The sequence below is a fragment of the Syzygium oleosum genome, unplaced genomic scaffold, assembly GCF_021117445.2.
Source record: "Syzygium oleosum isolate NSW1041296 unplaced genomic scaffold, Sole_v2.1 Sole_v2.46, whole genome shotgun sequence".
NCBI classification, from domain to species: Eukaryota; Viridiplantae; Streptophyta; class Magnoliopsida; order Myrtales; family Myrtaceae; genus Syzygium; species Syzygium oleosum.
This window is the reverse complement of record NW_026607530.1, coordinates 385,641-407,477: the sequence shown is the minus strand read 5'-3', so window position 1 is coordinate 407,477 and position 21,837 is coordinate 385,641. Positions and strand designations below refer to the sequence as shown.

General features: G+C 38.3%; 1 protein-coding gene and 1 pseudogene across 2 annotated transcripts; one reads left to right on the top strand and one right to left on the bottom strand.

Annotated features, from left to right (window-relative positions):
* Nucleotides 1-2,537: 2,537 nt before the first annotated feature.
* LOC130136564 (heptahelical transmembrane protein 1-like) lies at nucleotides 2,538-6,960 on the top strand (annotated as a pseudogene).
* Nucleotides 6,961-10,061: 3,101 nt separating this feature from the next.
* Nucleotides 10,062-18,105, bottom strand: LOC115666771 (receptor-like protein 13). 2 transcript variants are annotated; one of them, XM_056306590.1, is made up of 3 exons: nucleotides 17,534-18,105; nucleotides 16,190-16,321; nucleotides 10,066-12,550 (listed from the first exon to the last, which is right to left on the bottom strand). In XM_056306590.1, exons 1-3 carry the CDS (start codon nucleotides 17,961-17,963, stop codon nucleotides 10,377-10,379), a joined length of 2,736 nt encoding a protein of 911 aa, XP_056162565.1. In that variant the 5' UTR covers nucleotides 17,964-18,105; the 3' UTR covers nucleotides 10,066-10,376. The 2 variants fall into 2 exon arrangements, with proteins under 2 accessions (XP_056162563.1, XP_056162565.1); XM_056306588.1 differs by lacking the exons at nucleotides 16,190-16,321; nucleotides 17,534-18,105 and adding an exon at nucleotides 14,147-14,358 and having other exon boundaries at nucleotides 10,062-12,550.
* Between the last annotated feature and the right edge of the window lie 3,732 nt (nucleotides 18,106-21,837).

The following is a 21,837-nucleotide window of genomic DNA, read 5'->3' as shown; positions in this document are numbered from 1 at the left end:
ATTGGTACCGAAAGGGCGTTAAGGAATTTAGCGTAACCAAGTCCCCGAATCTATAATTTCTGGTTCGTAGAAATAAAATAGTACTCCCGCTATTTTATTTAGGTTTCTAATCAACCTACCCTAAATGATTAGTGGCGACTCCCATTGAAAATATTTGCATGCTCACAATTGGACCTAAGTTGCGATTTGGTAGAGTTTGGGAGAACTCGAGCTAGGTTAGTTAATTTAATTGACCTAGTAATCCATTAGCCTAAGATCGAAACCCGATTGATTTTTGTTAGGTCGCGACATCTCTTTACCTCCAACAAAACGCTAGACTAATTATTTCTTTTTCTCATAAAGCATTTGGCCAATACTCCAAAAGTTGGTCAAAGCAAGGGTGGCTGGACCCTTGTCCTTACACGGATTTGAAAAACGAATTGAAATTTTCCAAAGTCTGGAGTAACTTTATCTGTTGATGTTAACCACCAGACCAAAATGCTTCAGTCATTTGAGAAATTTCATTCAAAATGCCATAAATTAACTTAACATATATAATTGGATTTTCGTAATTTAGTACTTCATCCACTAATAGTCACTGAATTTGAAGTTTCTTTCCTTCCAATTTTTCTATTTGAATTGAGTTCATGGAAAGAGAGATATGTTGGAAGTTCTTTTTCTGATGGCAGTTTCTGGACCAAGGACCATTAGATTGGTCATGTGGAAGTTTGCTTTGTAGTGATTTCATAGCCTCTCAAATTCTATTTTCTAATGGAAATTTATAGAAAGATATAAGATGAACAAACTATTTTTTATATATAACCATTGCAAAGTATCATATTAATAGAATGAATGCGGTAGATAAATTTGAAATATATTTTGTACCATGCTTTTATCGACTTTGATTGGCCTCCCTTCTCATCTGCGTATCTTTGTATCTCCTTTATGTTTCACTTCATTCAACTATAATTGCCACTTCACTTATTTTTGCTAATGGCATCAAGAGTCCCCTAGGCTAGTAGCCCAAACAAGCCTGAAAACAAAATTAGAAACATATGCCCCCAGGATCGACCCTATCTACCTCGTGCCTGAGAAATGCAGGTTTGGTTGGGCCGATCAGGCTTTCAATCTCTTTTGATGGCTCCTAAATTTTATTAACTTTTATTATTTTTTATTTTTCATCTTTACCATCCTTAGTGCTGGATAGGTGGATTTTTTAGTTTCTTTTTGTTTCTTTGATGGTGAATGGGCCGGGCCTATTTGTAAAAGTTGTCCCTCTACCAAAAGCCCATAATGAGCCGAGTGAGGTCCTATCAATGAATAGGAGCCACTGCAGACAATTGTTAGCGGCTTTTCGTCGCCCGTACGCATGGCCACAAAATGGAACGCCGAAGCTGATGACGAGGCGCTGATACATAAGCAATTTAGTTAGAGAGAGAAAAAAGATAAGATATTTTGGAGAGGGAGTGATGAAAGGAAAAACCCTCAGTGAAAGGAGAAGAAATGATAAAAAAAACAAGAAGAAGATAAAATCCTTTGACTTCTAGATGTGTTTGTTTTACGGAAAATTAACAATTTAAAATATTTCTAAAAATACTCATTTCATTCGCTTGCAAAAAAAGATTAATGAGAAGTAATTTTATCATTACTAAAACGTATAGGCAAAGATTATTGTTGATGATGAAAATATGTTCCGTTAACTAGTTTTTCTAATCAATACAAATAACTGATTTTAGAAATGTGATCACAAATCATTGATTTTTCTTGAAAAAAAAATCAATAATAAGCTTCGTAACTCGACCTCTTTCATCTTTATTACTAATGTCACTGTTAGCCTCGTTATCTCATTTCGGCCATCCTCCTTTAAGATGTGGTCAAACCTACTAAAGGCTAAGTCCAAATAATATCCGTGATCGTGTGTTTGTTATTATTATTAGGTTAACTCATTTTCTGAAGATTAAGAAACATAATTTACGTTACCAATTGTTTGTCCAGTCATACAATTTATTTGTCCCTTTTTCTTTTTTTTTGCTTAAATTTCTTTTGAGGCGGTCTGAGGGTATAGAATTGGAAACTTTGTGTATTTTTTTTGGGTCAGAAATACCACTTTTATTTATCACTAGTGCTTCTAGACAAAGCCCAAAGAAGGGACATCAAAACACAAGAAGTCCCATGGGGACTGGGGGGTTGGGCTAACTAGAAAGGGTATTCAAACGTTGGGCTTTTTGGCTACCCAATCAGCTACTTGATTCGCCATTCTTCCACAATGGGCCCAAGACAAGTAGGGCTTCCTCCTCCCACGGCACGTGATCGTCTTCCGGCGGAGCGTCGGCCAGAGCAAAGTTGTCTGACTCCAAGTACGTGTCCTCTTCTCGTCAGATATATCTGAAGTACATCAAAGCTTGGGCTTGAATCGGCTTCCCGCGACCGATCCTTCCAAACCACCAGCTTCGAAGGACCCGTCGACGTTTATCTTGGGAAACTTTGCGTATTTAACTGACGAGATGTGAGATTTATTATGTGAAGACTCATTATGCACAAAACTATCTGTTCATGCAATGACCTTCCTGGACTGGGTTCTTCCACTACCAGATGTTGAGAGGCATAAAGATCGGAGAAGGAGAAAGAGTAAGAGGCTCAACCCCCTAAGGAAAAATGTCTTCCGATGGAGGAGACTTTCGTATCTGTGAAACAAGACCAATATGGAGTCACCAGATGTCCTGATATCCAAACTCAATTGCCCTGGTTTTGATACACAAGAACCAGCCTGTCAACATTATGGAGTCTCAGTAACTCCAGTTGGAATTTCAAATACCCTGTATGCCTAAAACACCTCTCTGGTCTGTGCAAGAGCACGTCTCCAGCAATTTGAAGAGTTCAGCGAAGCAGAATCTCGCGGGAGAACCTTATCCGCTTGAGAAGAAAATTTTGGCGAGGAACCGCGACAATGACCCTTCTGCTGAGGTTATTCAATAGAGTCGAACTGAGGAGAGTATTGCTTACTGTTGACGTAACAAGTAATCGAAGTTAGCGAGCTGTTGCTCTCGTTTCCCCTCTCTCGGACAATTCGTCGAACACTTTCTGAGCAGAATCAGTAACCTCAGTATTACGCGGCAAAATCGAAGTGACCGCCTCGAACACCATTCGGCAGGGCCTCGGAATCCGTCACCCAGGTGCATTGTTCAGCGTCGCCTTCGCCTTCTTCAGTGAAGCTAAATCTGGCACCTGTCTTCGGATTATAGTCCGTTCATTGCCATAAATTCCAAGCACAGAGAAGTGAGCCGGAGCAGTTCTGCACAGAGAGATGGTGACTGTGGCTCTCCGGAGCGGCGTTGAACGATCTGAGGGCCGGGGGGGGGAGGCTTTGCCCTCCTGTAAAATGCGCTTGCTCTGGCTTTCTCGGCTCCAAGAGAGGAGGAGGTCGGATCGCACAGATTTCGGACAGAGGAGAGACGATCGAAGAAAGGCTCAAAAGAGACATTCACGAATATGATCGAAGGCTTTCGTAGTGAAGAGTGCTCTGCACGTTCACTCTCTCTCTTCGGCGGACAGGATTGAACCATTTTCTACAAAATTATTATCTAAAGATTTGATAGATTTTGTCTATTTATTTTATGTAGTTTGGATAAAGGGCCAGTTATCTCGTGATTTTGATTAAGGTACCGGTTCAAATCTAAATCGTGTATCATTAGTTAGCGTATCTGTCCTATTATAAAATTTTTAGTATTGACTAACATTATCGTGAAATATATAAGTAAATTGATAGAGTTTTGTCTTGATAGTTAAAGTTAAGAACCTCGATTTTTTTTTTTGTCAATTCTAGAGAAAGACATTTCGATTTTCAAAATATCGTCACCACATAACATGCATAGCGTTGAAAATTTTTAAATTTCTGTTATTTGATTTCTTAACAAATACCCAATATAACTCGCTAATAAAAACCTTTTTCGCAAAATAAAAAAATACTAAATCTTGAACTTAGAAAATAAAGGCCTTAACGATTTCGTCATCGTCTTCTCCGTTCGGCCTATCAATAAAACCAAGGCCTCCTCTTGAGTTCTCCATAGAAAGGACAAAGCCACAGCGAGACCACCAGCGAAAGAGGAGGAGGAGGAGATGGAGAAGGGGAAAAGGAGTGATGGCAATATGGGGGAGACAATGGGCCATCCATTTTCACCGACGATTCTACTTCTCATGCCGCTCCCACTGCTCGAACGTCCACCTGCTGCTGCGGATGGACTACGTCGGCATCACGGTACGCTCTGGTGTCGTTCCGGGAGCTGCTGGAGTACACAAAGGACAATGAGTTCATCCTCCGCCACTACTGCGCCAACCGGCCCCTCCTCGAGGCCGCCCTCAGCTTGTTCCGCTGGCACAACGAGACGCCCAACGTTTGGACGTGAGGATGACTGATGATGTGTTTTTAGTTCGATTTGTTTTTTTTCATGCGAGGCCATCTTTGCTCATATTTTCTTCTTCGGTTCTTTTTTATCTCGTTTTTTTTTCTTTGTGATTTGTGGTGATCTCTTTTGCGTCCTCTGTGTGATGGGGGAGCAGGTATTTGATTGGGTTTCTGGTGTTTCTGGGATTGACGGTGGCCAATTTTGTGGACGTGCCTCAGGTTGCTGATCTTCTCGGCCTATTCCCAAGGTGTGTTTTGTATCATTCAGTCCTATACTAGCATGCACATTTTAGTGAGTTCTGATCTATCGATGTTTGCATTTAGCAACTCGTCCCAACTCGATGATATCGGATGGAACCCATAATTTCTAGTGAGGAATTTGTCAGTAGTAGCTCGTTCTGTGTTGACTATCATAGCTCGTTTTTACCGTCTGAAGTGTAATCTAAGATGAGGCTCGTAGGTGCAAGTTATAACTCACTAGAGAGCTTGCTAAATTGCTCATTTGGTGAAGATGTTTGAATTACCCTGTTTTGATCAAATCCTCCATAACCAGCTTAAAATCGTCGAATTTCAAGTCACAATGCTTAGATTTTTCTACCTGCTTATTAGCAGAACGGCGCTTTTAGTACGTACAAGTCAATGTAGTATTGTGGTATTCATGGCTTGTTACCATACCGAGCAATCGGCCATTTTCATTAGCCAACCCTTCTTGCAACCGGCAACCGGCAACCAAAATTGCCATTTAAGACCTTCATTTTCTTGTGGTGCTGTATCGAAATCGCAGGTGCCACAGAGGAATAACTCGTGTTTGTGACATTAAGGGCAGGCACATAAAATAAAATTTAAACTCAGAAATTTTGTTTCATAGGAATATGCAAGGGTCGTGCTCGTCATTTTCATTGCTGCTTAAATTTCAAGAGTAGTAGCCTGACAGTCAAGATAGTCTTGCTCAAATAGCAAGTGCAAAATTAAGATGGATAACAAGGGTCATCAGCGATTACTTATCATGATGGATCAAAGTATTAATAGAAATTTCTGTTCTTTTCAGAAAGAAATAAAAGATCGAACCCATCGGAAAATCTCTCTCTGTTCTTGGTAATACAACATGCATTCAGTCAAACCATCAATGGATAATCATTTTCCACGCAAGTAGCACTGTGTGTGTCTAGAAAAAGTTCACACACGGTGGACCTTGCAATAAACTATTGCAGAATGCTCTGAATGTTGATTGCTGATAAGATTTTCTGAACGAAATCATAATGGTAAATAGCTTTTATAGTGAAGAGTAGTACACTGGTTGTCAAATTGAATTTGAAAGTATCAGCTTAAGCAGGCTTGATAGTTATTCAGTTAGTGCTCTGCCCATTCACTTTCACCGTTTTGGCCTATTCTCTCCCTTCGGCAGACAGGATCGAACCATTTTCTATATATTATGATCTAAAGATTGGACTCCGACTAGTATACCATAGATTATGTAATGACTTGATATGCAAACCCACTTGTGCAGGTCAAACTCTACTAGTGCAGGAAATAATATCTCTTACTCAAAGGAATTGCTTTTGGTGAGTGGCGCGCCAACGATGTTTCATTCGACTTACGAAAAGAATAATCTCTTTAGAAGTCTACAGATGTATCTAACACAATATAGTTTTCAGGGTACAAATTCTTTGGTGAACTTGAATCAGATAACAGAAGAAGATTTGAAGATTGCTTCACTCTAACCAGCCGCAACACAGTGGCCGTTCTTTGTCGTCTTAGGCGGATCCATGTTCTGCCTCCTCTCAAGCAGCATTTGCCACCTTTTCTCATGCCACTCACACTGCTTGAACATCCAGCTGCTGCGGATGGACTACGTCGGCATCACGGTCATGATCATCACCTCATTCTGCCCCCCAATCTACTATATTTTCCAGTGCGAGCCCATTGGCAACTGATCTACCTTAGCGGAATAACAGCAATGGGGATGTTCACTGTCATGACACTGCTTGCCCCTTCTCTTTCTTCTCGGAAATTCCAAGCATTTCGGGCGATGCTCTCCATGGGGTTTTTGGGCATCGTTCCTGCGATTCATGCCTGTATTGTGAATTGGAGCAATCTCCAACGCCCGATCACGCTTGCTTATGAGTTGGCCATGGCACTGTCTTACATTACAGGTACTTTGTTTTATGTCAGCAGGATTCTTGAGAGACTAAAACCGGGTTCGTTCGACCTTGCTGGTCACAGCCATAAGATATTTCACGTTTTTGTGATCATGGGTGCCTTGGCTCATTATGGCGCTACTCTGTTGCTCTTACAGTGGTGAGAGAATTGGGTGCTACAGAACTGTGTAACAGTACAAAAATTAGTCAAAACTCGATTCATTTCGATTGAACCGAGTGCAAACGGTTTGATGGAGTTTCATGTTATTATGTTGTTAGTGTGTGTACACCCCAAATCAAAAAGCCTCAAGGAGAGATGGCGTTCCATGACAGAGGAGATGCCTCCATTTATAAAGAAGTGGAATGCTCATTGTATTTGTTATATTTTTCTCATTTTCCATGGATGATTTGATTTACAATGTGATCATATTCGGGTGATAACTATTTTTGCTTTCATCTTATTCTGAGCTGTTTGTGAGTAGTTGCTCTATAATTTTGGTTAGACCACTATTACGTTTTTTTTTTTGGCTAAAGAATGCTACCACCACCACCATGAGAAAAGTTTTTTAAGCGCTATATCGTCCTCTGTACGACAGAAAAAAGCTAGCGCAGGAGGATGGTGAATTCTTTGTGTGGTGAATTTTAAGAAGATAAATTATGACCCGATACAACATATAGAACTGCTAAGAGTCTACCTAATAGGTTTCGGGAAGAAGCAACAGATGTATGCAAATAGAAATTGCAGACGTGGAACTTGCTTTAGCCCATTTGCAATCTCTGCATCCATCAAAGTTCTGCCATTAAAAAAGTTTGTTGAAAGAAGCGCGAGATATGAAGAATTTGGAAGTCCGAGAAGGAGGCGTTGTTAGGAAGGAAAAAAAGACTCTCAGACGATGTAATATCCACCTTCAGCGAAGCTTCATTCTGGCAGTAATGCTGCTTACTCTCGAAGAAGAATCAGATAAGTATTGGCAAAGTCAGTTGACGGCCGATCTGGCTTCGGAAAAATCGGCCACTTCAATGGTAGTGTAAAGAGTCATGAAAAAGAAGGCGGTTAGATATACTAGCGTACCTTAGAGATTCTCAAGGAAAATCAGAGAAGCACTCGTCAATCTGTGATGACAAGTCACAGCCATAGCTATGAATTATTATTCTTCATGGTTATTGTATCTGTGACCACAGTGATCTTTCCTTCAGTTCACAACCAAAAGAAAATCCGGTGATACTTCACATCCAAATTTAAAGGAAAAGACAGACAACATGACAGATCCAAGGGTTCAACATGCATAGTGGAGACTCGAGATGTTCAAATGCTTGCAAGCACGAGCTCTGCTAAGGAAACAATCGGATATCCTTACAAACAAAATTTAACACGTTGAGATAGGAGTTGAAGTAGAGAAAAATAACGACCCCACCAAATGCCACCACGTATGATCCGGCGAAACTCCATGAGAAGGCTTCTTTTCAGGACTCATCATCTTTGCCTATGTCAACAGTTGACAGAGTCCACCCACGGACTGTCATTTGAGCTTTTATAACTTATTAACGGTGGTCCACAGAGAAGAGGGTTACTTTCATAAATTGCTTGATAGAAAGTTGAATTGATTTTTTCTGTCTGTTGTCTTGCCTAACAAGTTGTTGTGAGCAAAGCTAAAAAGTGAAAGTGCGCATAGCTCTCTCACTTGCGGAGGAATCAGATCAGTTAATTTGTTGAAAGAAAGGTCCAAGCTCTCTATATTCCTTCAATTGGAGAATTTTTCTAGAATTGATCTCGTCAAATGATTATGCGACAGATTTAAGATATATATTTCGTTCAAATAATCGATTTTAGAGGAATAAAGCCCATCAAATTATTGTGCAAGAGATCCATTCCAGGCAGATATTCAAGAAAGTTGCACTTTTAATATTTCAGCCTACTCTTTGACATGAAGGTCGCTTTCTCCTACTTCATCCGAAAAAGCATCTGTACAGCTACCATCATGGAAAAATTATAAGCCAAGTTTTCCCTCGTACTAGTAGCGCTGCCATACTCAGCGTTTTCACTCAAAGTATCGAATGTGCTATTAGATACCCCACCATTTCCAAATTGAAAATCTTAAAAACAAGAAGGAACTTCTCTAGAAAGGCCTATATAAGAGAGATCCAGTATGCTCATCTTGGTCAACTGACAAAGAGCTATAGGAATTGAACCTTAAAAGTGGTTTCCTTTCAGCAGAAGAAACAGATCCAGTTGAGCATCTCACCTGTCAATGCATTTTTTGTAGAGACGATGGACGAAGCTCTAGGAAGAAACTAAGGAAAAAACCTAGGGAGCTCAACTCTTTGTAGATGCAAGAACCTCATAAATGTAACATTGGCATGGTGGGGTATATTTGGACTGAAATTTGTTAGTCCAAAGGAATAAAAAACGAGAGGATTCAATTTGCAAAAGCTCAATAATAAAAGACCACCCATAAGTTTCCAACAACGTTAGAAATTCCAAAAGTTGAATATCTCCAGTCTAGTTTGGTATTGGTCTGGACAAGAAGTTATCGCTTAAATCCAAAATCCTTGAGTCTGAGCCATACCAAATGCCAAGTGATATATCCCAGTGAATTGATTGTCATCCAGATACAAATATTTCAACCTTGTAAAGTTAGTAGTTATTGGTAGCATTCGTCCACGCGACTTCTCGCCTGACAGTTTTAGTATAGATAGCGTGACACAAACTATGGCCAGTGGCTCTGGCATCTCCCTCGGGAAGCTGTTATTTGACAGATCTAACGTCAACAGCAATTTCATCTCGCCTACAGATGAATAGATTCTAACTCCTATCGAATTCCTTGACAGGTTTAGGTATTGCAAATTCGAAAGGATGGAATCAATCTAAGATGGAAGTGCTCCTTCGATCCTATTGGCAAATGCATTGAACCAACACATATTCACAAGATTTGACCAAGATGGCCAATTAAAAACACCCGGCAAGTTGTTGCCAGTGAGTTTTAACTCGACGAGATTCACCTTATTTTGCAATAACCAATCTCAACACCACTTAACTCCACATGCACAGCATTAGCAAAGAACACTTCATGTTTTTCTGTTGAACTGTTGCGTTGCGTCATTGCCTGATTCGGTATCCGTTATATATGTAGTTCAGCATTATGTTCTCTGTTTTTTTAAGATGGCTATTAATTTAGCTCGACCCCGATTTCTTCTGGATAAAAGCTGTGACTCGGTTGACCCTTGACAAATATTCTATGTTGGTTTAGGTTGAACACGACATCAAGGTGATGGGAAAAGAAACGTCGGCGCAATCATTGATCCTGATATATATGAAGAAGAAAGTCGCTCTTAAATTTCTGCCAGTAGAGTCGAACTTATCCTCCAAGCAATTTTGCATTAAGTGTTGGATAATGCTTAGTTCACTTGAGATAATTCTTCATCAAACAGTGAACATAAAGGTGGGCTCAGGCTGCAGAGCAGTGGTACTGCAACGCATGCCTTAATCGTCAAATAGGAGCAATTCCCGGCGCCCAATCCTTTATGTTAGTAGGGTCTTGTCTTGAGACACTAAAACCCGGTTGGTTTGATGTTGCTGGTCCCAGCCATCAAATAATTCACATCTTGGGTAACATTTACAGGAATTTGTTAATGTTGGATTCATTTTGGTTGTGAAGTAAACTATCCTCTCTCAATTGACAACCAAATCAATTCTCCTAGTATTCAAATTAGCAGGACAAGGAATACAATATGAACTCTCTAGGAGCCAAGCGTTCCCAATCCATAATAAAGACTCAAATGCTTACAATCCTATTAAATAAAGGTTCTCCATTGTTTCATCATATTTTTCAATCACAAAATAATTAGAAGAGCAATCTCTAATTGGGAAACGATGGGATAAGCTTATGAACAAGCTCGAACAGCACGCACTGATAGTACGAGTTTAGGTAGAGAAAAAGAACTACCGCAAGGAACGCCACCACATATGATCCTGCAAAACTCCACAAGAAGGCTTCTCTATAGGAGTCATCCTCCCTGGTATGATTAAAAGGTGGTTGTGTCCCCTGTTCCTGATCGGAGTCATCACAGCTGGTTAATGGTGCTCCACAAAGAAGAGGGTTACCTTCATAACTTACTTCACCAAAAGTTCCAAATTGATTTTTTCGATCTGGTATCCTGCCTGACAAGTTGTTGTGAGCCACACTAAAATCTGATAGCGTGTAAAGCTCTATTAGTTGTGGAGGGATGAGACCGGTTAAGTTATTGAAGGACAGGTCCAAACTCTCTATGTTCTTTAACTTGGAAAATGTTTCCGGGACCGTTCCCTTCAAATGATTGTGTGACAAGTTCAATGCTCGAAGTTCACTTAAGTAGCCAACCTTTGGAGGAATAAAGCCAGTCAAATTGTTCTGCGAGAGATCCATTCCCGACATGAGTTTTAGAATGTTGCCCTTATAAGATTCCAACCTACTCTTTGTCATGAAGTGTACTTCTTCGAATCTATCTGTATAAACATATATGTCATCATACGAATAATATAAACCGAATCTGCCCATATAGTATGAGTCCCCGTAACCAAAATAAAGGAACGAGGTAGCAAATGCCTTCGTAGATACCCCAGCGTTTTCAAATGTCAAATCTTTCAAACAAGAAGGAATTGTTCCAGAAAGATTATTATTGGAAAGATCCAATATGCTCATATTTTTCAACAGACATAGATCCAGAGGGATTGAACCTTCAAAATTGTTTCCTCGTAGTAGAAGAAACTTCAAGTTTCGAAGTGAACCGATCCAGCTGGGGACCTCACCTGACAATACATTATCTCTCAGATCCAACGTGACAATCGATGAAGCTCTTAAAAGAAACTCAGGAAAAGGCCCAGCAAGAGTGTCATTTGCTAAATGCAAGAAACTCATAATTGTAACATTGACACAAGGGGGTATATTCGGCCCAAGATTGTTACTTGAAAGGTCTAAAATATCGAGATACTGTAAGTTGCATAAGCTCAACGGTAAAGGACCTCCTAGTAAATTACTTGACAGTATAAGTGCTCTCAAGTGTTGAATATCTCCGATCCAATTGGGAAGTGTTCCAGATAGGGAATTATTACTTACATCTAAAACTTGCAAGAAGGGGATATTTAATATACCAGGCGATATGTCCCCTGTAAAACGATTGCCGTCCAAATACAAAAATTCCAAGCCTGTCAAGTTAGAATACCTCGGTAGCATTTGGCCTTGCAAATTGTTGCTTGACAGTTTTAATACCAAAAGTTGCGAACAATTTTTAGCCAATGTCTCTGGTATTTCTCCCGTGAAGCCATTATTCGACAAGTCCAATGTGGACAACGAGTGCATATTGCCCATTGAGGAAGGGATTCCACCTTTCAAATTGTTGCTTGACAGATTCAAATAGCCAATGTTCGGGAGGATAGAACCAATATGAGATGGAAGCTCTCCTTCCATAAAATTAGCAGACACATCGAAAATCCATAAGCTAACAAGATTCAAATTGAAAGGCAGATAAAATGAACCTAACAAATTGTTGCCTCTGAGTACGAACTGTTCTAGATTTACATTGTTGTCCAATAGCCAACTTGGGAAATTTCCTGTCATTCCATTGTGGCTGAGTTGAACAACGCTCAAGTTATATTGTTTTTTCAGAAAGCTGGGAATTACGCCACTTGCGTCTTTGTTGAGCACACAATTTGATAAACGAAACACCTTCAGTTGAAATGAAGGAAACCAGGTGTGCTCTTCTGTATTTACTACCAGACGATTATGGTTGTCGATGAGGTGGAAATGCTCAAGGTTAGAATTGTTAGCCAAGGAAGCAAGCAAAAGTGAGCCTTCAAAAGCATTTCCAGAAAAGTCAATATATTCAAGTGACTTGAGATTGGAGAGGAGAGACGAAGGAATGGCCCCGCTAAAATTGTTATAACTAACATCAAGCGCACGGAGTGAGGTCATATTGCTGAAGCATGAAGGAAGAGGACCCCAAAATCCATTGCGACTAATTTCCAACTCTTCAAGGTTTCTCAATCCGCATAAACCTGTTGAAGGGGGCACTGCAACTATGAGTATCATCACTAAATTGTACTTTGTATGATTAAAACACTGAAGATCATGGTTTGTATTGAGAATGGAGGATAGTAAGAGCGTGCAATCTAATATCCAAAAATACAAACAAAAAAATTGGTAAGATGGAGCTTTGGAGTGGAGTCGCATCACCACGATGCTTCATTTCCACTATTCTTCACATTAAATTAATTACTTCCAGAGTTTGACAAATTTTGAATTGGATTGGAAATGAACTCTAAAGTTGATATTATTCCTAAAATTTGTGGGTTAATTGCATGGGTAACTTCTAAACCTTTGCTCCATTTTCGTTATAGTTTCTGAATTTTTTTTCCAATTTAATTATGTACTTTTCAAAAACAATGCAATGGGATCCTCCATTTAGTGCAGCGCGAGATCATTGTGATCTTTTGGCTGACATGCCTGCCAAGTCAGCAGTGGAGGCCCCTCAAACATCATTTGGACTCACAACTCACCACCGCAACCCGCCACCCTCCACCACCATCCACATTATCGCCTGGTTTTCTGTCCATCACTGCCACCTCGGTGCTTGTCCATTCCACCCTCCAGGCCTTAGTTCTGAGCATCACGGCCTCAAAACTGAGGACACACTTTAGATCTTAGGTCGTCGTAGTTCACACCAAAGGTCGTGCAGGGTCTTCTAGCGGTGGTAATGGTGACCGAGCTTCGTGGTGTGATGATGGGCATGAGCGCCGTAGTGGGCGGAGGCAACAATAGACATTGGTGCAAAAGATGCCGAGGTTTTTTAAGGCCGAATGAGTTTTTAATATTGTAATTATTTATTCTATTCTATACATTGTTTATCCTAATGGAAAAAAACAGTTTTCAAATTAATTAATTTATCCATTATTAGAAATGCTTTCTTTGATTGATTTTATGTATCTTAGTTTATTGATAAGAATTTTCATTTTCTTATATAATTTTCATGGCCTAGTTGAATTTATTAACATTTGCAATCCCTGAAGTTTGACAGCCATTGTGGTTTAATATGTAAACTGTAAGGATCTTTTCGATTTTGACTCTCGATTAACTTTTGCATTTAATTTTATTATGATTCCAGCACAATATTTGAACCCCTCTGGTATATTGTTATTTTGACTATTGTTATCTTCTAAGCAATTACTCCTTGCATCTATTATGTTATCGAACTATTCTTCATATTGGCCAGTAAAAAAGTTTCACAAAAGTAAAATCATGGAGCCTAAACTTCAATATTTAAAGATCAGGGATTAAATTGAAAATGACCAAATTTTTTAGGATCACCGACATCATGATCCCACAATAAAGACATTGAGCATGACATAGGTTTATTTATGGCTTCCATAGACATTTAACTAAATCCTTCTCACTTCAAGCATGAGGCAAACAACTATATGATATCATTTACTTAGATGCAAGTCGTTCGCGCTAAGTTATTTGAAGAAAATGTGTGGCCAAAATAAGATCCAGAGTACGTCGAATATAATGCAGTCATGCCTTCTATGTTCAAGGTAATCTTATCTTATTTTCTCTTAAGAAGGTGATAAATGAAAGCATTTTCAGAGAAGTACCTTCCAACAACTTCGAAGCATTCAGTCCACAATCACTGATGTCTAAGGCCTTAAGAGATGTTATCCTCGCAATGTCCACAAGGGCATCATTCACCAAATTGTTAAAATGAACATCAAGCGCATGGAGTGAGGTCATATTGCTGAAGCATGAAGGAAGAGGATCCCAAAATTCATTACTACTGATATCCAACTCTTCAAGGTTCTTCAATCCGCACAAGCCTGTTCAAATGGACACTGCAACTATGAGTATCGTCACTAAATTGTACTTTGTATGATTAAAACACTCAAGTTCATGGTTTGTGCTGAGAATGGAGGATAGAAAGAGCATGCAATCTAATACCCAAAAATACAAACAGAAAAATTGGTAAGACGGAGCTTTGGAGTGGAGTCGCATCACCACGATGCTTCATTTCTACTATTCTTCACATTAAATTAATTACTTCTGGAGTTTGACAAATTTTGATTTGGATCGGAAATGAACTCTAAAGTTGATATTATTCCTAAAATTTATGGGTTAATTGCATGGCCAACCTCTAAACCTTGGCTCCATTTTCGTTATAGTTTCTGAATTTTTTTTTACTAGTTTAATTATGTACTTTTCAAAAACAATGCAATGGGATCCTCCATTTAGTGCAGCGCGAGATCACTGTGATCTTTTGGCAGACATGCCTGCCAAGTCAGCAGTGGAGGCTCCCCATACATCATTTGGACTCACAACTCACCACCGCAACTCGCCGCCCTCCACCACCATCCACATTGTCATCCCAGTTTGCTGTCCATCACTGCCACCTCGCTGCTTGTCCATTCCACCCTCCGGGCCTTAGATTTGAGACGCGTGACCTCAATTTTGAGCATCACGGCCTCAAAATTGAGGACACACTTTAGATCTTAGGTCGTCGTAGTTCACACCAAAGGTCGTGCAGGGTCTTTTGGCGGTGGTAATGGTGATCGAGCTTCGTGGCGTGATGATGGGCATGAGCGCCGTAGTGGGCGGAGGCAGCAATAGACATTGGTGCAAAAGATGCCGAGATTTTTTAAGGCCGAATGAGTTTTTAATATTGTAATTATTTATTCTATTCTATACATTGTTTATCCTAATGGAAAAAACATTTTTCAAATTAATTAATTTATTCATTATAAGAAATGTTTTCTTTGATTGATTTTATGCATCTTAGTTTACTGATACGAATTTTCAGTTTCTTATATAATTTTCATGGCCTAGTTGAATTTATTAACACTTGCAATCCCTGAAGTTTGACCATCACTGTGGTTTAATATGTAAACTGTAAGGATTTTTTGGATTTTGATTCCCGATTAACTTTTGCATTTAATTTTATTATGATTCCAGCACAATATTTGAACCCCTCTAGTATATTGTTATTTTGACTATTTTTATCTTCTAAGCAATAACTCCTTACATCTATTATGTTATCACACTATTTTTCAGATTGGCTAATAAAAAAGATTCACAAATGTAAAAGCATGGAGCCTAAACATCAATATTTAAAGATCAGGGATTAAATTGAAAATGACCAAAATTCTTAGGATCACCGACATCATGATCCCACAATAAAGACATTGAGCATGACATGGGTTTATTTATGGCTTCCATAGACATTTAACTAAATCCTTCCCACTTCAAGCATAAGACAAACAACTATATGATATCATTTACTTAGATGCAAGTTGTTGGCGCTAAGTTATTTGAAGAAAATGTGCGGCCAAAATATGATCCAAAGGACGTCGAATATAATGCAGTCATGCCTTCTATGTTCAAGACAATCTTATCTTATTTTCTCCTAAGAAGGTGATAAATGAAATCATTTTCAGAGAAGTACCTTCCAATAACTTTGAAGCATTCAGTCCACAATAACTTATGTCTAAGGCCTTAAGAGATGTTATCCTCGCAATGTCCGCGAGGGCATCATTCACCAAATCGTTACTAGAAAGATCTAGAGTCTCCAGATTCACACCTGTGATTGACAAAAGGTTCTCAAAATCGAACTTTATATATCAAGGCACGATCTTCTATTTTACATGTACCTTCAAGCTGGTTGGAAGAAAAATTTTGGGCCTCCATTGAAGTTTGCTTGTACAATGAGGGGACTCGTTGTAGATAATTTTCAGATAGATCTAGCCTCTTCAATTTCCTCAAGTGTAGCGTTCCATTTAAATCTGGTTAAGAAAAGACTCATGCATATCCGATAGTTAATTAATTCTCTATAGATATCATATGTCTAACTACCTTAAATTTATCGATAATAACTATATGCTCATGATGAGGAGAATTGGTTTATAAGCAGAAACCAGCTGGTTCGACATATTCGAGCATAAAAAAGGTTTCTGTCACATGAATTTGTAAACTAATTGAATAAACAAGTAACTTAAATGTCCATCATATGTAGTTAACTAACACTAGTAGACCTGAGAAAATGTACCCTTATTTTATTGTTTGGATACTAGAAAAAGGAATGATCTAGAGAGAAAAGAAAAATAAAGATGCATTATCACTTTATTGTACTTATATATAATTAATTATGTATTTACAATTTGAAATGCATCAAAGGTATATGTGGGAAAGAAAAATGATGTTTGATGAAAGTATTGGTCCCCCTTAGTCCCTCCAAAACCCTTTATATGGGGGATTTAAAAGACACATGACTATACATAATTCCTCCTCATAGCTTCTACTCTTTCTTTTCCTGTCCCTTTCTTTCCCTCTATCCAAACACTACACTACCTTTAAGATCCTTTCCCTTCGCTCTAAATTAATCCCCTCTATCAATCTACTTTTCCTGATTTTTTATTTTTTATTTTTTGCAAACCTTATCACTCTCGCAATTTGACTTTTAATTATCAGGAAACGCTCAAAACATTTCCAAACATGTAAATATTAATACGTAGAATTATATATAGTTCTTTGATAATCTGATGGAACTTGATTTTCTTTTTACTTATATTGAATCTTGAGAGAAAGTCACAAATAAAAGTTTTAAGTAGATTTTAGTCCACTTCCAAACAAGTGCCCTCCAAGTCAACTTTGTTGGGGTGCAAAATGCAAACAAGTCAAACTCTTTATGATGGTAGAAAAGTCAGCATTTAGTAAATCATTGCCTACTAAGCTGTTTCTATTTTCGCTCTTCGTACCTATCCTGATTGTGGAGATGAGTCTCCTAATTATTTTATGACATGTGCAATCTACTACTTTAAGAATTGCATCATTTGTGCAATCATGTGTTTGTCATTAATTCACTTAATCCACTTTGTTGTTTGGAGCACCCACCTATGACATTTTTAATTATTCAGAAACGGTAAGTAAACGATTACATAGAGACATAATTGAAAAAAGACAAAAGGAACAAATAACCGAGAGAGAGAGATATTCACCTGAGAGAAAATTAGCACTTAAATCCAACACGTGAAGTTCCTCCAGGGGAAGGAATAAAGACGCGTCAATAACCAGCCTAGGCAATTCCCAATAGTGATCCCCAAATTCCCCCCAGCGTGTTTCGTTCAAATATAGTCCAGTCACTCGCGAAGTGGTGTTATCGCACTCCACGCGTTCCCAGCCGCAACAGTCACCATTGCCATCGCGCCACGACGGAAGAGAAGACCCATTCGGGTGGGTGAAGGCGGCCTTAATCATGAGCAGTGCATTCCTCTCTTCTTCCAAGCACCCCATGCTTCTTCCACTTCCCATCAATACCAACAGCACCCAAGTCCACATACACAATAACAGACACTTCATGTTTATAATGGTGTTTTGTGCGTTTATCTGTTTCTTCTGCTTCACCATGTGCAAACTTGCGAGGGTCATCTACTTCATTTATACATGCGGAGTCTTTCCCTTTTGAGTGATTATTACGGTTGGGCCAACTGCACCAAAAAAACCATCGGCAAACTCAAAGTCTACTGCGGCCAATTCCACGGAACACGTAATTATCGCCGTTGACTTTACCCAGAACTTCTCCAAAAGAGAGATGAAAATTATAAGATGAATGTTATAAATTGATTTAAAAAATGATTATAAGCAGATCGACAAAAAATAAGCCACTAGTGATTTCACCAAAGTTGTGAAGGAAATATGCGTTCCCCAAGTATCATTTCTAAAAAAACGAGAGATAAATAACAAAAAATTAATGTTATTAATTTTTAGTATAAGTGTTGTTTTGCCAAGAGATATCACATAAACTGGTATTTGTTTGGACTCATTGAAGAAAAAATAAGACAACTTCGTTCAATTTGATAATGTGATCAAAACAATAATGATCAACGTTCAATATATCTTATATTTAACTTGAAGTATCAATGAATGCAAAATTAATTAACTGTCAATAATTTAGAATAATATTAAAAACATAGTCTTAAGCTCTTACGATGCACGGATATCTTGTTAGTGTTATAAGAATCCACAACAGAAGCAGACCCATTCGGGTTGTTTAAGGCAGATTTAAACAACTTCCACTTGAGCTTCCACTTCCCTCCAACATCGAAACGTTCCAAGTCCCCACGCACATGTTCAGTACAGATGGAGGACCCTTAATTTTCTGCTGGGGACATCTTCAAGTCAAAGATGCGAGACATCTTATCCTCCCACGCGGTCATTAAAGCTTGTCATGACCCAGAAATTTTCCATGGAAAAGTATGCAAACCATTCTTTAAGTTAGTTGACAATTGAGGACATGAAAATGATAGAGAAGAAGGCAGGCACCACAGCTGATTCAATCACCGTGACATAAAACCAATCAAGTTTTTCGTGGAAATTGAATGTTCAATGATAACGATGGACCGTAGGAACGTATGTGGAAATTTATTTTGTTTATTGTGTGGACATGCGCTTGATGGATGTGATCCGTTACATTGTGTGGGTCCTATATTGAATCACTTGATTTATTAATCAGAAGGCATTGATTTTATATGTTCCAGGTCCATGTGCAAAAGTATTTGGAAATCTAATCTATAAATAGGAATAAGTGCACTAGAAAGTGCAATTGAGTCCCTAAACTTTTAAAATATATAATTAAATTTTAAATTTGTTAAATTTGTGCAATCAAATCCTTCAATTAATTATATTTAATTTAACTAATGAAAAATGTGGACGTGACCTTTGTTCTATTACTTTTTTAAGGCAGATTTAAACGACTTCCACGTTCAAATGTTCAGTACAAATGGAGGACACTTTAATTTTCCGCTGGGGACCTCTTCAAGTCAAAGATGAGACACATCTTATCCTCTCACGCGGTTATTAAAGCTTGTCATGACCCAGAAATTTTCCAAGGAAAAGTATACAAACCCTTTTTCAAGTTAATTGCGAATTAAAGACACAATAGTGAAAGATAAGAAGGCAGGCACCACAGCTGATTCAATCACCGTGACATAAAATCAATCAAGTTTTTCGTGGAAATTGAATGTTCAATGATAACGATGGACTGCAGGAATGTATGTGAAAATTTGTTTAGTTTATCGTATAGACATGCGCTTAATGGATGTGATCCGTTACATTGCGTGGATCCTATATCGAATCACTTGATTTATTAGTTTTATATGTTCCAGGTCCATGTGCAAAAGTATTTGGAAATCTAATCTACAAATAGGACTAAGTGCACTAGAAAGTGCAATCGAGTCCCTAAACTTTCAAAATACACAATTAAATCTTAAAATTTGTTAAATTTGTGCAATCAAATCCTTCAATTAACTCTATCTAATTTAACTAACGGAAAATGCGGACGTGACCTTTGTTCTATTACTTTTTTAAGACAAACGGCGTCAATATGGCTTCCACCAAGCGTTACATTAAAAAAATTGAAAATTTAATAGAAAAAAGGATAGCAAGATTTAAAAAAAAATTAAAATAGGATAAAAGGAAAAATGATAAAAATTTAAAAAATAAAAAAATAAGAATTTAAGGGGGCAAAAAAGGCAAAACCTTGTCGCTCGAGTTTCGTGGAGCTCGGCCATAACTACCAACTCTCAGGCTTCTTCAAGCTTTCGGCCATGGCTACTTGAGTTTTTTTCGAGCTTGTCGCTTCAGCTTCTAGGCTTCTTCAAGTTGGCGACCATGGCCATTGGAGTTTCGTTGAGCTTGCAGCCATGGCCATGGGCCATAGCTTGCTCAAGTTTTGTCAAGCTCGACCATGGGCACTCCGGCTTTCAAGGTTTTTTCAAGCTCGCAGTCATGGCCAATCAAGCTTCACCATGGCCGTGAAAGCTTCATTGAGCTTGCGGCCATGACCACGAAGAGCTTCGTTGAGCTCGACCAATGAGATAAATTTTTTTAGCTAAACTGAAGATGAAAGACTTCAAGTTAATACCACCGCCCACAGCGGCTGTGTTGGTTCGCGCTCTCTGCCCTCACGAAGGGTGGGGAGTTCGAATCCCAGCGTAGTCGTTAGGGATTCTTAAATATGGCGCCGTGGTGGTGGGTCCTGCGCTAGCGTCACCCCAGGTTTACGTTGCCGGCTGTCGGCTGTACGGCGGTTCCCGAGTCATCAAAAAAACAAAGACTTCAAGTTAATTCCTTACCAAAAAAAAAAAAAAACTTCACGTTAATTCTAGGTTGGTTCGATTTTTTTGTAAGGCGCGAAGTAACTAATAAAGCTCTTTCCGGGCTACAAACGTAATTCCACGTATTTCCTCCAATTTTCAGGAAAAAAAGAAAAAGAAAAATGATATTATTGCCTTTGAGTGCTTTCACTGCAGTCTGCTTCACGTATTTTTTTTTTTTTTTGAATGATCAAAATTGAGAAGCTGGGCTAGGTGTTGGGACTTTTTTATTTGGCTGAAAGATAGAGGCTGCGAATTTACTTCCTGCTCTGTTTTCTTCTTGTTGTTGTTCTTCTTTTTGTCAATTCAAAACGAATTAAATATAACCGTCATTTTAATTTATTTTTGCAAAGTTGTCCTTTAATTAATTTTTATCTTTTATCCACATTAGGGAATGTAATAGTGATTTTATTATGACAATTCTTTAAGAGAGTTTCTTTTTATTTCATTCAATCGGCTTATTATGTGAATATAAAAGATAACTTACAAGAAAGCGGTGAAATGCGCAATAAAAATAAACTATTTATAAATATTTGATTGTTTTAAAAGTTGTTGATGTTCAATTATTTTTAGAATTTTTCTTGACAATTAATCCATAAATTTGCTTGACTACTAGAAAAAGAATTAGATTTTTCAGAAAATTCTCTCTTCGAGAAAGCTAGTACGTACAATGGTAAAATTCAAATAGAGAAAATAGTGCATTTAATATGCATGGTAATTCCACTTAAAATTTTTAGAAAAAAGAAAACATGAATTGAGGACGACTAGATCCTATGTAGAACTAGAAAAAAAAAAAGAGAGAAGGAAAGTTAATAAGTTTATGGTCCACCATTTTAAATTTTAGTTAAATAATTAAGGGCAATTGTGTCATTTTACAAAATGAGGTGGTTTTGGCATATAGGGGTTTGAGAGGACATGATACATCCATAATAACTTTTTCTTGGCATTATCAGTACCACTACGAAGCATTTATCTCTTGAGACAGCAAAACAAATAAAATAAAATAAATGTCTATAGGTTAAAAGTGGAGTTAATCCTACAAATACAATCTCTAAAGCTAGGTGAGAGCCCTATGACATTCGTAAATTGAAGAACCCACTGACGTCATTTTCTGTGTATTTAGTCATTATGAATTTTTTGTTAAGGTT